At 40.6% G+C, this 13,117-nt stretch overlaps 1 protein-coding gene across 1 annotated transcript in view; it reads right to left on the bottom strand.

Annotated features, from left to right (window-relative positions):
* LOC137501467 (facilitated trehalose transporter Tret1-like) overlaps positions 1–13,117 on the bottom strand; it is a 37,709-nt gene that overhangs the window by 18,118 nt on the left and 6,474 nt on the right. The window contains exon 2 of the mRNA XM_068228490.1: positions 4,392–4,741. Coding sequence (XP_068084591.1) covers positions 4,392–4,741 — 350 coding nt within the window. The remainder of the gene's footprint in view (positions 1–4,391; positions 4,742–13,117) is intronic.

Below are 13,117 nucleotides of genomic sequence, written 5' to 3'. Positions count from 1 at the left end.
GAAGAAGAATATTTAAAAAACTGCGCGCTTCCTCTAAGGCCATCTATGTAAACAAACTTGGACTTGTGAAAACCCAGAAACGTTTGTGTTCTACAGTTAGATGTCTCTACCATAGGTTTATTTACCCCCTCTCGCGGGCTAAACTATAATTATTTCATAGAGTAATGTTTATTTTTGAAGTTTATAAACTTGGTTCTGAGGATTGTTCTTTTCAATGTACCGAATTTGTCAACACTTCAGCTGGTTCAGCATTTCGGAAGTTACAAGGGTGGCAGTCTAGATGTCCGACTGATATGGCCTTGTAATAATACTCAACATAGCTTATCTGTGTTGATACTGCTACACGGCTGAAAGCAATGGGACACTACAGCCGTAACTAAATCCCGAGGACATGCAGCTCTCTCTATATGAATGATGTACTGATGATGGCTTCCTCTCGGATAAAATATTCCGGAGGTAAAATAGTCCCCCATTCGGATCTCCGGGTGGGGACTACACGAGAGGGGGCGATCATCAGTAAGAGAGATACTAACAGTTTGCGAGTCGGAGCGTGGAATGTTAGAAGTTTGAATCGTTGTGATAGGTTAGAGAATCTGAAAAGGGAGATGGATAGACTAAAGTTAGATGTAGTTGGTATAAGTGAAGTACGTTGGCAGGAAGAGCAGGGTGTTTGGTCAGGCGACTACAGAATTATAAACACAAAATCAAATAGGAGAAATGCAGGAGTTGGTGTAGTAATGAACAAGAAAATAGGGCAGCGGGTAAGCTACTACGACCAGCATAGTGACACCAAACCAATGCCCACTACGATAGTGCAGGTCTATATGCCTACTAGTTCAGCGGATGATAAGGAAATAATAATAATAATAATAATAATAATAATAATAATAATAATAATAATAATAATAATAATAATAATAATAATAATAATTGTACCGGGCGGTACACCTCCACGCCGCTAATTTAAAATTTGCGCCAGTTGAAACTCCTCTGCTGGAGGAAGTCTGAACTTTATCTACGGTATTAATTTTCAAGTTTCTCAGAAGATGTCACTACTTGGAAATTTTGGAGTTTTTGAACTGTGTCATTTTTGACGTATTTTTGTTTTACCTGTAGTGAGAAGTGTGAACTTTCTCTTCTAGAGGACACTACTGAAAACCTACAATGGTGCACCCTAGTGCGAAGTGAAAGAACTGTTTTTGGAGAAATTTTTATTTCAAAAGTTTGTTTCTTGTTAAATTTCTTTCTGTTATTGTTTAAGTTGGCTGTATACCCCTCTCTTTCCCCTTGTTTTTTATTTAGCCAATCCCGAATTTCTTTAATTAATTTCTGACCAATCTGATGTATCTTCCCCTAACTTGAATATGCTGCTTATCCCTAACCAATAAAGTTTTGGTGGGAGGGTGTTCTCATTCCAAGAACGCCTCGAACTTTCCGCGAGAGTATATAAACTGCTGATTTTTGGGTCTCTGCGCCACTTCTGTTCCATCTTTTAGTGTGTAAAGTACATAGCAGGGGGCGGGAAGCGCCTCTTTCTTCGGCAACAGTCAACAACAAGGTAATGGCCGATTAATAACTTCTTTCCTTGCTAGCTCAGCAGTTTAACTCTCGGGGCGGGTCCGAAGTTTTTCCATAATGTAACCTTCCTTAAAATGTAAAGACACTTAGTATCTATTCTATCTTTTAAACTGCATATTGGGATAGAGAGTGCTTAACCCTCTCGAGCTCCCACTCATATTGTTTTGAGGTGAACTTATTTTTTCTCAACCTATTCTTCTTTAACGTAATGTAAATTGTTCCTTTCTAAAGTCACCTCTTTAGTATGGGATTAGCCCTTGCATTAATGGCCTAGTGCCAAGTAGGTTTTAAACAAATGTATTAGGAGTGCAAGTCGCTTCCTCTCAATAGGTTATTTTTGAGGTCATGTAATTAACCTTTTTCTCACTTAATAGGCCTCAGTAGGTTGGGTATTTTGCCCCTGTGTCTATGTCCTTAGAGGACAACTTGAAGGTGGAATTTGGTGTGGCCTTTGACAGGCTTAAATTTTGAGAGCAAGTTGCTCTTTCTTGAAAATTTTGTTTTCTGCGCGCCTCAAGGAGGCCTTACTGTGTAATTTGGAGCAAGTGCTCCTGGGCATGAATGGGGTTTTCTGCCCCTCTGTTGAAAATTGTTTTGGGGTAAAGTTGGGCTAATTGCCCAAGAATTGTGAGTTAGGGGCTCGAAGCCCAAATCTTGTGAATACTGTAATCGTAATTTGTTACCTTGCTACTCTGTACCTGCCATTCGTGTTATTTCTGAATTTTGAAAAGAGAATATAACCTTGTTAAATTTTACATCAACTTTAATTTCGTAGTTTGAGACCCGTTCACCCCCGCACTTTCTTTCTCCTCTACCTACCACAAACACTTGGTAATAATAATAATAATAATAATAATAATAATAATAATAATAATAATAATAATAATAATAATAATAATCTAATATCAAATATAAAAAACATCAGTGTTCTTCCTTCAGCTGTAAAGTAAAATGACAATGTTACTAGTCTACCCAGCACACTCACACAACCTATCATACAGCACCATTCACATGGAACAATCAGCAGTATTCAACAGGTAATCTCTGTATGCAGTCTTAAATGCTGATATTGACTTAAAAGGGGGCATTCCCTACTCGTCACCACCGATTTCGCTCAAATTTATAGAACATGTGGGGCTTGGCTAGAAATGAAAGTACCCAAAGTGGGAACTCCAGATGGCCAAGCGTACAGAGAACAAAAATAAAAATGAAAATGTTGACGCGGCTCTCGCACTGTATACGCCACTTACGTTAGCACGCGCGCCGAGCAGTAGATGGCGAAGCGGTAAGAGGTTGGAATTGTAATACGAAGACGTTTTTATTTTATTATTATTATTATTACAACTTCCCCCATGCGGAGGCTGCCACAAGGACAAAGTATATCGACTACTCAGTATTTTGTCTTCTAAGTTACTGTTGACTTTGCTAGTGGGCCAGGTAGAAATATCACCACAAGACTCAAAGCTGTACAAAGTTATGTCGCTTCAGAGGGTGTAGCTTCGCGTACATCTTTCTACATATAGCCTATTTCTTACGTGCGCAGACCAGTCAAGAGTTTCAGTCAGAGTCATACTTAGATTCTTCACTTACTGAACGGGATTACGGTTGCGTTTAATGTCACCAAAGGATTAAAGAATTGTATACATGACATTTAATAATTTCTGAAAACTGATTGTTTGAGTTTTAGGTTTGACATTGAGAGAGTTTTCTCTGGCGTGCACACTGAGCTCTTGAAGGCCGGTATTAACATCTCTTATTGCATTCGATATATCTTTGATATTAACGTGGTAGTAAACTTGGAGATCATCGGCATAACGGTGCCTTCGGAGTACTGTTCTACAGGACTGCTGCTCTTCAACCATTCACTAGGATAGGCCTACTATTTGGGTTCGAACTGCATGAAAATTGGAAGGAAAGTTCAAATACGGTCGCTGAAAACGACTGTGGATTTTTGTGTGTGTGTAAAATTACTCATTTGATCAAACGCGTAACGTCACATAGTTGCAGTTAGTACCTTTCTGCTATGGCATTTGGTTACAACGTTGAAAATAACTATAAAGCACCCTATAGCAAATAATTATAGTACTAGTATATAAAATATACGTAGCATATGTGCCCGTTCTTCGCACAGAAATTGGTAATCGATTTCACGATTCCTTAATGAATTTAAGCGAAGTTACATGCCCGTATTCAAACATATAATACGTCGTGTTAAACAGATATTCTTCTACGAAAGCACGTGGCATTAACGTGAAGGACAATAAAGCTGAACAAAGTGCCTACAGAACCAAGACGATCACAGAGTTTATTGAAATGTCCAGTTCTTCTTCTTCTTCTTCTTCTTCTTCTACTTATAATTATTCTTCTGCCACTTTTTTTCCACACCAACATAATGTATGAAGAGATGCTACCACCGGTACGTGTTTTTGTGGTGGTTAGTAGCGTAATGTGTTGTATGCAGATGAAGACGCATATTGAGACGAACGCAAATATTTAGCCCCCGACACGAAGTTAATATTCGCAACACGACCGGAATCGAAACCTGGGCCCTCCGAACCGAAGACCATTACGCTGATCATTCAGCTAAGGAGCCGGGTTATTTCAAGTGCACAATAATTATAAATAGATTACGATATTTCAAGTGCAACTAAATATTCAAATATCACAGTATATTTTCTCAGATCTATTGAAGGAGCCGATGACCTTAGATATTAGGCCCCTTTTAACAACAAACATCAACATAATCAGATCTATTGAAGACTGAAACATAATCAAGGACCAAGGACGAAAGGTAATGAGGAGAGCTCTGTTACCTCAGCGATCTCGCCCACGTACATGGGACAGACTGTGAAGACTGCTCCTACAGCGAACCCTAGGAGAATTCGTGCGAAGTAGATGACGCCAACGGACTGGGCTGCAGTGATGATGATCCAGCCCAAAAGAAACGGCACTGTAAGGGCCAACATAGTCCTCTTGCGGCCTATACGGTCGGCCAGAACACCAGCAGGGAAGGGTCCGATTGCAGCTCCGAGGGCCACCAAGGATCCAACCCAGGACTGCTGCTCACTACTTGCGTACAGGTAGAAGCCGTCTTCACTCATTTTGGGCAGTACAGGAGAACTCCAGCCCAGCACAGTTCCTACCACCATAGCCGCCAGGTTTGCTGTAATTATACATGAAAGAAAGAACATCTCTTTAGTTCCTGAGGAAACTGATAAAAATAATAATAATGACAGCCTCTGTGGTGTAGATGCTAGCGTCATTAACTGCCACGTCCGGAGGCCCGGGTTCGGTTCCCGGCGCTACTACGAAATTTGAAAAGTGGTACGAGGGCTGGAATGGGGTCCAGTCAGCCTCGGGAGGTCAACTGAGTAGAGGTGGTTTCGATTCTCATCTCAGCCATCCACGAAGGGGTTTTCCGTAATTTCCCACTTCTCCAGGTTAATGCTCGGATGGTACCTAACTTAAAGCTACGGCCGCTTTCTTTCCTCTTCTTTGTCTGTCCCTTCCAATCTTCCCATTCCCCCACAAGGCCCCTGTTCAGCATAGCAGGTGAGGCGAGGTACTGGTCCTCATTCCCAGGAAAGTTTCACGCTCCAGGACACTGCCCTTGAGGAGAGAGAGGTGGAATCCCTCGCTAAGTCCGATGGAAAAACCAACCCAGGATGGTACACAGATTAAGAAAGAAAGAAAGAAAGGAAGAAAGAAAGAAAGAAAGAAAGAAGGAAAGGTAATAATAATAATAATAATAATAATAATAATAATAATATAAAATCACTAACAAGGTATTCTCAAAAATCTTACTGAACAGAGCAGAAACAACACTTGACAAGCAATCAGTTGTAGACGATTTTGCTATACTTCCAGAGAGCCTGACAGATGGAACAACACAAATCAAACTTTTGGAAGAAATAGCCAACAAAACAAGTTTGAGAATCCCTGTAGAAAAATCCAGTGTCTTATAAACAAAAAAATCGCTACAAATTGTATGAAGACATATATTGGTCGAAGAGAAAAGGTAAAGAAATTCAGATTCCTGGGAGAAATAATTCAAGAAAATTGTTTAGAAAAACCTGCTGTAGATTTATACAGTATGTTCACTATTTGCTTTACGTTGCACAGGCACAGGTCTTATGGCGAGGATGGGATAGGAAACAGCAAGGAATTCTAAGTAAGTGGCCGTGGCCTTAATTAAAGTACAGCCCCAGCATTTGCCTGGTGTGAAATGGGAAATCACGGAAATCTGTATTCAGGGCTGCCGGCAGTGAGGTTCTAACACCCTATCTCCCGAATGCAAGTTCACAGCTGCGTGCCCGCATGGCCAACTCGCTCGATATCTGCTGTAGAAGAAATGTTATGCAAGATGGAAAGAATATATGGCATCACTAAGAAATTTTACCCAAGAAATACTTTTCTAAAAGTCTAACATAAGGCACTACCATACAGTGGTGAAACCAGAATGTCTTTACGCTAGAAAGAAGAATCATGAGGAAAAATATTTGGTGAAGAATAGAAATTAAAAATTTATAAGTAAATATATCAGAACATAGAAAATATAACAGAAATAATAAAAGTGAGATTACTATTTTTGGACATATCTATAGCAAGAATGATAACAGTTTGACACCTTTGGGGAAAATAAGTCAACAAAAAATTGGATATAAGAGATCAAGAAAGATTTAGAGAGAGATGAAGTAAGGAAACAAGAAACTACAGAAAGAGAGGTTTTTAGAAAGAAAGTTTTAAGAATGGAAGGATTCCAAGTAAGAATGAAAAGGAAACGCGGACAAAAGTGGTCTGAGGGGAGAAGAATAAAGCAGAGTACAATGATGAAGGAATAGCGGAATGAATGGAAGAGGAGACAACAAGGAAGAATGAATTGATATTGGCATGTAGCCGCTAGCAGGCGTCAACGTATATAATAATAATAATAATAATAATAATAATAATAATAATAATAATAATAATAATAATAATAATAATGCCCGCGTCTGCGGTTTAGTGGTTAGTATGATTATCTCTCAACCCCGGAGGTCCGGATTCGATTTCCGGCTCTGCCAAGTTATTTGAAAAATGGTACGAGGATTGGAAGTAGGTTCACTCAGCTTCGGGAGGTCTATATAGAGGAGGCTCGATGCCAACCTCAGCCATTCTCGAAGAGGTTTCCGAAGTGATTCTTCTCCAGGTAAATGCCGGAATGGTATCTAACTTGAGGCCCGGCCGATTCCTACCCTCTTCCTTGTCTATCCCTTCCAATCTTCTCATCCCCCACAAGGTCCCTCTTTAGCATAGCAAGTAAGGCCACCTGGGTAAGGTACTGGTCCTCCTTCCCATTTATATCCCCCTACCCAATCTCTCACGCTCCAGAGCACTGGCCTTGAGGCGGTAGAGGTGGGATCCCTCTCTGAGTCCGAGGGATAACTCAACCCTGGAAGGTAAACGGATTAAGAAAGAAAGAAAGAAAGAAAGAAAGAAAGAAAGAAAGAAAGAACGAAAGAAAGACTAAAGAATAACAATACTACATCCATAATGTTCCAAAATGCATAAACAGAAGATAGGGCAGAATCAGTAGAATAAATAAAGTCAAGTACGGAGGAGAAATAATACAGCCAAGATAAAGAAGCAAACTAAAATGAAGTTCAGAAAATGAAACTGGCTGATCAACTAACGAAAAGCATTTACAATAAAAAAATCACTCTCTGTAAAAGCCATTGCTGTCCAAGTCGTACACGCGGGAGTGGTGAAGACAGGACTGCAGATATCATGACAAAACCAAGTACTTCGAGAACTTGTACCGGGGAGAAACCGCCTTAATGACCATCCACGGAACGATTGGCAGAGTTGATCGTTTTCGGTATCTCAGTGAAAGGGTTCACCCCAATGGCAGAGACGGCACCTTACTCATAAACATACTCGAAACTCAACGCAGCTTTCCAACTGTGGTGAAACATACACAACAAGAAGTGTATTTCGAAGAATGCCAAGATCCGTTACTACAGGCAGTTCCTGTAGACATCAGAAATTCTGTTAAAGAACAGGAAAGGGATCGTGGACGACCTGTAAAACGTTTAAAATAGTGCCCTCAAGAAAACTCATAAACTCAGATTACTCCCAGTAGCGTAATTATTTTGTAAGGACCCTTCCCTCACCCAGGTATATACTGCAGGAATAGCATTACGTAATTATCAGAATCTAAGCCTGTTAGCTGAATTCAGCAAGATAAGGTGTTTAATAAAAATTATTTGTCTGCATGACAAGTTTTTACATACGGTATATAACATTCATATGCTGTGAAGCTAATTAGTATTGGATACATACCGTACGTTCATTTTCGATAAAATGTCATGCTACTGAATTAAGAAACCTAATACATAAATATATGATTCATTAAAATAGTAATTTTGTTATTAGAGCAAGTTCAATCATAGTGATCAGAAAGTATCTCACGCCAACTCTCACGTTGCATCAACGAGCGCCAGTGTTAATCTATAGCCTAGAATATCTTAGTCTCAACGAGTAGGAGTATTCCCTATTGTCGGATGTTCGCAGGCCTGTAATCTAAGTCTGTTTGTTCTGATACAACTAACATTTGTCTCTAAAATCGTATGTCTGTATATTTTCAGAATGAATGATTCGCTATTCTGGGAAGCAATGAGTACATTTTAGTGTCTACATTAAATCTATGAATCAAGAACAAATCAGGTAATCAGGCTCCAAATTATCAGCAGATTACGAGAAGTACAATATATAAATGAGATACGCTTTAATGGCCTTTGTATGTCGAGATAAGAAATATCGAGGTACCTTCTGTTGCAGACACATCCAACTACACTGCTAGCTCTAATAATGGAAGAAGCTTATGATGATTCAGTACATGTAATCCCCTGGATTCACATTCTGAATCGCTTTCTTCCTTCGTGATGGAACGAATTAAATTGCCGTATCTTAAGGGGAATAAGCTCTTCCAACGGCATAATAGTGGGGAAAGCTCTAATTTTGTAAGAGAACTCAACGTGTGCTACAGCTAGGCCACAGAAAAATAACTATGATAAAGATTCGCTTGCAGATCGGGTTAACTTTCTTTTTTCTCTCTGCTTTACGTCACACCGACACAGATAGGTTTTATGGCGACGATGGGAGAGGAAAGGGCTAGGAGTGGGAAGGAAGCGGCCGTGGCCTTAATTACGATACAGCCCCAGCATTTGCCTGGTGTGAAAATGGGAAACCACGGAAAACCATCTTCAGGGCTGCCGACAGTGGGATTCGATCCCACTATCTCCCGGATGCAAGCTCACAGCTGCGCGCTCCTAAACGCACGGCCAACTCGCCCGGTGGCTACTCTTTTATCCAGGCGGGAAGAGATAGAAGTGGAAGTAACCTTAGAACACCAAAAATAATATACAAACAATTCAGTTTATGAAACCATTTTCTACAAATGTGCGCTCATTAAAAAAATGACGTCCTATATGTCTTTTGCATATAAATGAATAAAATAAATTAAAATAAATGAAAAATATAAAAATTGAGAAAAATATTCTCCACACACGGGGAGTCGAACTCACGACCATCGTATTACTAGTCCCACCTCTTACCGCTTTGCCAACTACTGTATACAAAAATTCTCTGGAAATTTGACTGTCAACAGTAGAGACATCTGTCGATAAACATTCAAACTCCTTCCACTACACAGTTTGAAATGCATGATGCAGATGGCCTTCTAAAAGGCGCTCGTTTTAAATACATGGAGCGGGTGTACCTCAGGTACTATTATTATTATTATTATTATTATTATTATTATTATTATTATTATTATTATTATTATTATTATTATTATTATTATTATTATTATCATCATCATCATCATCATCTGTTTACCCTCCAGGTTCGGTTTTTCCCTCGGACTTAGCGAGGGATCCCACCTCTACCGCCTCAAGGGCAGTGTCCTGGAGATTATTATTATTATTATTATTATTATTATTATTATTAGCAAATGCATCATACGTAATTGGGATAAAGCTGCTGGCAATGCCTGTTTACCGTGGTATAGCAACGAACTTTAAGTTACATATCAACAACAAAATATAGCAAATAGTTAAATGACAACTCAATATTACGGGGACTCACCTCAAAATAAAAACATGTTAAGTACGAAAGGAGAGGGAAAGGAAAAAACTGTAAGCGAAAAGTATGGCAAATGAAAAATGAACATGAAATGGCGTATGGCTCTTAATGCCGGGAGTGTCCGAGGACAAGTTCGGCTCGCCAGGTGCAGGTCTTTTGATTTGACTCCCGTAGGCGACCTGCGCGTCATGATATGGATGAAATGATGATGAAGACGACACATACACCCAGCCCCCGTGTGAGCAAAATTAACCAATTAACGTTATAATTCCCGCCCCCGTCGTGAATCGAACCCGGGACCCCTGTGACCAAAGGCCAGCACGATAACCATTTGGCCATGAAGCGGGACTGGCAAATAAAAATTAGTTACGGGTTGTGTAACTTAATAATAAAAAAGCAAACGCGTGTAGAATTTCAAGCCTCAACTTGTCTGATTCATACTGTTGCTTCTTCTTGATGGATACCGTATTTCTGCATCTGCCTCGTGGCTAAGACCAGAGCAAAGTGTAACTCTCACCGAAGTCTGAACCTCATTTAAGTCTGAGACAGTGTGAAAGCTATTGGCTCTGACTAATGAAGTTCAGAACACGTCTGGAGGTTATGAAGATTGCTGCTCAATGATCTAGATACGCACCAATAACACTTTCTGTTTCACTGCGGAAAGCAATGAAAAACTACCTCACTCCTTGTCATGATTTGTACGTCTCGTTTTGGTGCCGTGTTTTGCTGTTTCCCTATAATCGCTTAAATTTAGGCTGTTCTATTTGAGGATCCAACCAGCCTCCAAGGTTGAGAATGAACAAAATGTAAAAATCAAACAGACTCGACGGTGTAACAGCCCCGAAGGGCCATGGCCTATCAAGCCACCGCTGTTCAGCGCGAAGGCCTGCATATTATAAGGTGTCGTGTGGTCGGTATAACGAATCCTCTCGGCCATTATTCTTGGAATTCTAGACCGGGCTCGCAATCTCACCGTAAGATAGCTCCTCACTTGTAATCACGTACGTTGAGTGGACCAGCCTCCACATCCAGGTAAAAATACCTGACCTGGCCGGGAATCGAAACCGGGGATTCCGGATAAGAGACAGACACGTTAGCTTGTAAGTATTTTAGCTGTCTTCACAGACAGTCATTTCACCACGCACAGCTAAATATGGTTTTCTCTTGAGTGGACCATACTAACGGGAACGGTTAGCTCACCATCTAGAAACTGCAGGATACGGGCTGGCCATCACGGTTTTCCTTAAAGAGGAGGATATGGATACAATTCTCGAGGGGCATGATAGCCTAGTAACATCGTGACTGACTTACCAGCAAGGCAGCTACTATCCCAGGCTCAGCCATATTTAATGTGAGTTCCTTCAAATGATACGTCACGTCCATCAGTTTAGGATTCTGTGTGAAACTGATCTTCCCTAGATTATGTTGACGATATTAACATTCGCATTACATTAAAAAATAACGACCTTCCTTATTTACTTACTTATTTGCTTCGAATGCCGAGACCGGTCTCATTTTCATCTCAGCATTAGACGACCTGATTTTGTTCTGTGTGGAGGTCCTCCACCAACTATGAATTGCTGTCAAGCGGGCAGTCTACCGCGGAGGCGATTATGTCCGGACATCGGCTGAACAGGGTTAACAATAAATGCAACACGATGCTCCAGTAGTTCTGAGTGTAGGTGTGGTCATGTCACTCTCTTGTGTGGCTCAGAGTTGGATACGGATACACCTCTCGAGGGGGCACGATAGCCAAGTAACATCATCACTGACTTTCCACCAAAGCAGCTGCTATTAATAATTTGACGCAGAGTACGTTTCTACGCAGGACGTACTTGGTAAGAAATATACCAGTGGGGCGGTGTCGCGTTCACTGCCGGAAGTTTTCACGTATAATGCGTACCACGTGGTAGATAGTCAGTATGAATTCGAAGTCTCGTTATTGATAGTTTACTTCCTAATTCTAAAAGAGTCCGCCTCAATGGTGTAGTGATAAGTGTAATTAGCTGCCATTCCCGAAGTCCCAGGATCAGTACCCGACTCTGAAGCAAAATTTGAAAAGTGGTACGAGGACTGGAATGGGTTCACTGAGCCTCGGGAGGTCTCAACAGAGGTGGATTTGATTTCCACCTCAGCTATCCTCGAGGTGATTTTCAGTGCTTTTCCACTTCTTCTGCACGGAAATGCCGGGATGGTACCTAACTTACGGCCACGGGCGCTTCATTCTCTCTTTCTTACCTATCCTTTCCGATCTACCCATCCATCACAAGGCCTCTGTTCAGTATAGCAGGTGTGGGCGCTTGGGTGAGGTACTGCTCCTCTTTCCCAGTTGTATCCAGGACGAAATGTCTCACACTCCAGGACACTACCCTTGAGGCGTTAGAAGTGGGATCCCTCGCTGAGCCCGAGGGGAAAATCGACACTGAAGGGTAAATGGATTAAGTCAGTAAATAAATAAATAATATAACCCCATGGTACTACAGCCCTTGAAGGGGCTTGGCCTACCGAGCGACCGCTGCTCAGCCCGAAGACCTGCAAGATCGTGACTTCAAAGTAATTTCCCACTACTGGGACTATAGATGTGCTCCGTGGAACTCGCCTCACGACCCACGGCCGCCTTAAATTTCAGACACTCCCGATAAGCGTTTTGACTCTCGAACTTGGTGATTTTGGACGTTTAGGAATTGTGACAAGCAACTCTATTACCTAAAGCGCATTGTACCGGGCAAGTTGGCCTTGCGATTAGGAGATAGTGGGTTCGAATCCCACTGTGGGCAGCCCTGAAGATAGTTTTCCGCTACAGTTTTCACACCAGGCAAATGTTGGGGCTGTACCTTAATTAAGGCCACGGCCGCTTCCTTACGATTCCTAGGCCTTTCCTATCCATTCGTCGCCATAAGACCTATCTGTGTCGGTGCGACGTAAAGCAAATAGCAAAAAAAGAGCGCATTGTTGGTAAATTTTAAGGCTTTTATTTACCACAAGACATTGACGTTTTAAGAACAATTTTTAACATTTCTTCATGGACGTCATGGACGTTTCATTTATTTATTTATTTATTTATTTATTTATTTATTTATTTATTTATTTATTTATTTATTTATTTATTTTCCTCAAGTATTCACCAATTCATGTTCTTTTTCCGTACCTTATAGAACTCACTTAGGCGAATGAAATGACATCTCACACGATGTGCTACCACGCCGCAGTTCAGAGCTACACTAATTTATAGCCGTGCGTCATGGACGTTTTATTTATTTATTTATTTATTTATTTATTTATTTATTTATTTATTTATTTATTTATTTATTTATTTATTTATTTATTTATTTAATAGCTGGTTAAAACAGGGCAGTAAACCCCAATTACAGTAAACCCAAAAATCTTTAAAGTTCTTATTAAATTACACTGACACAAA

Source organism: Anabrus simplex, chromosome 7 (assembly GCF_040414725.1).
Source record: "Anabrus simplex isolate iqAnaSimp1 chromosome 7, ASM4041472v1, whole genome shotgun sequence".
NCBI lineage: Eukaryota > Metazoa > Arthropoda > Insecta > Orthoptera > Tettigoniidae > Anabrus > Anabrus simplex.
Note: the sequence above shows the minus strand (reverse complement) of the source record. Positions and strands in the feature narration are given on the sequence as shown.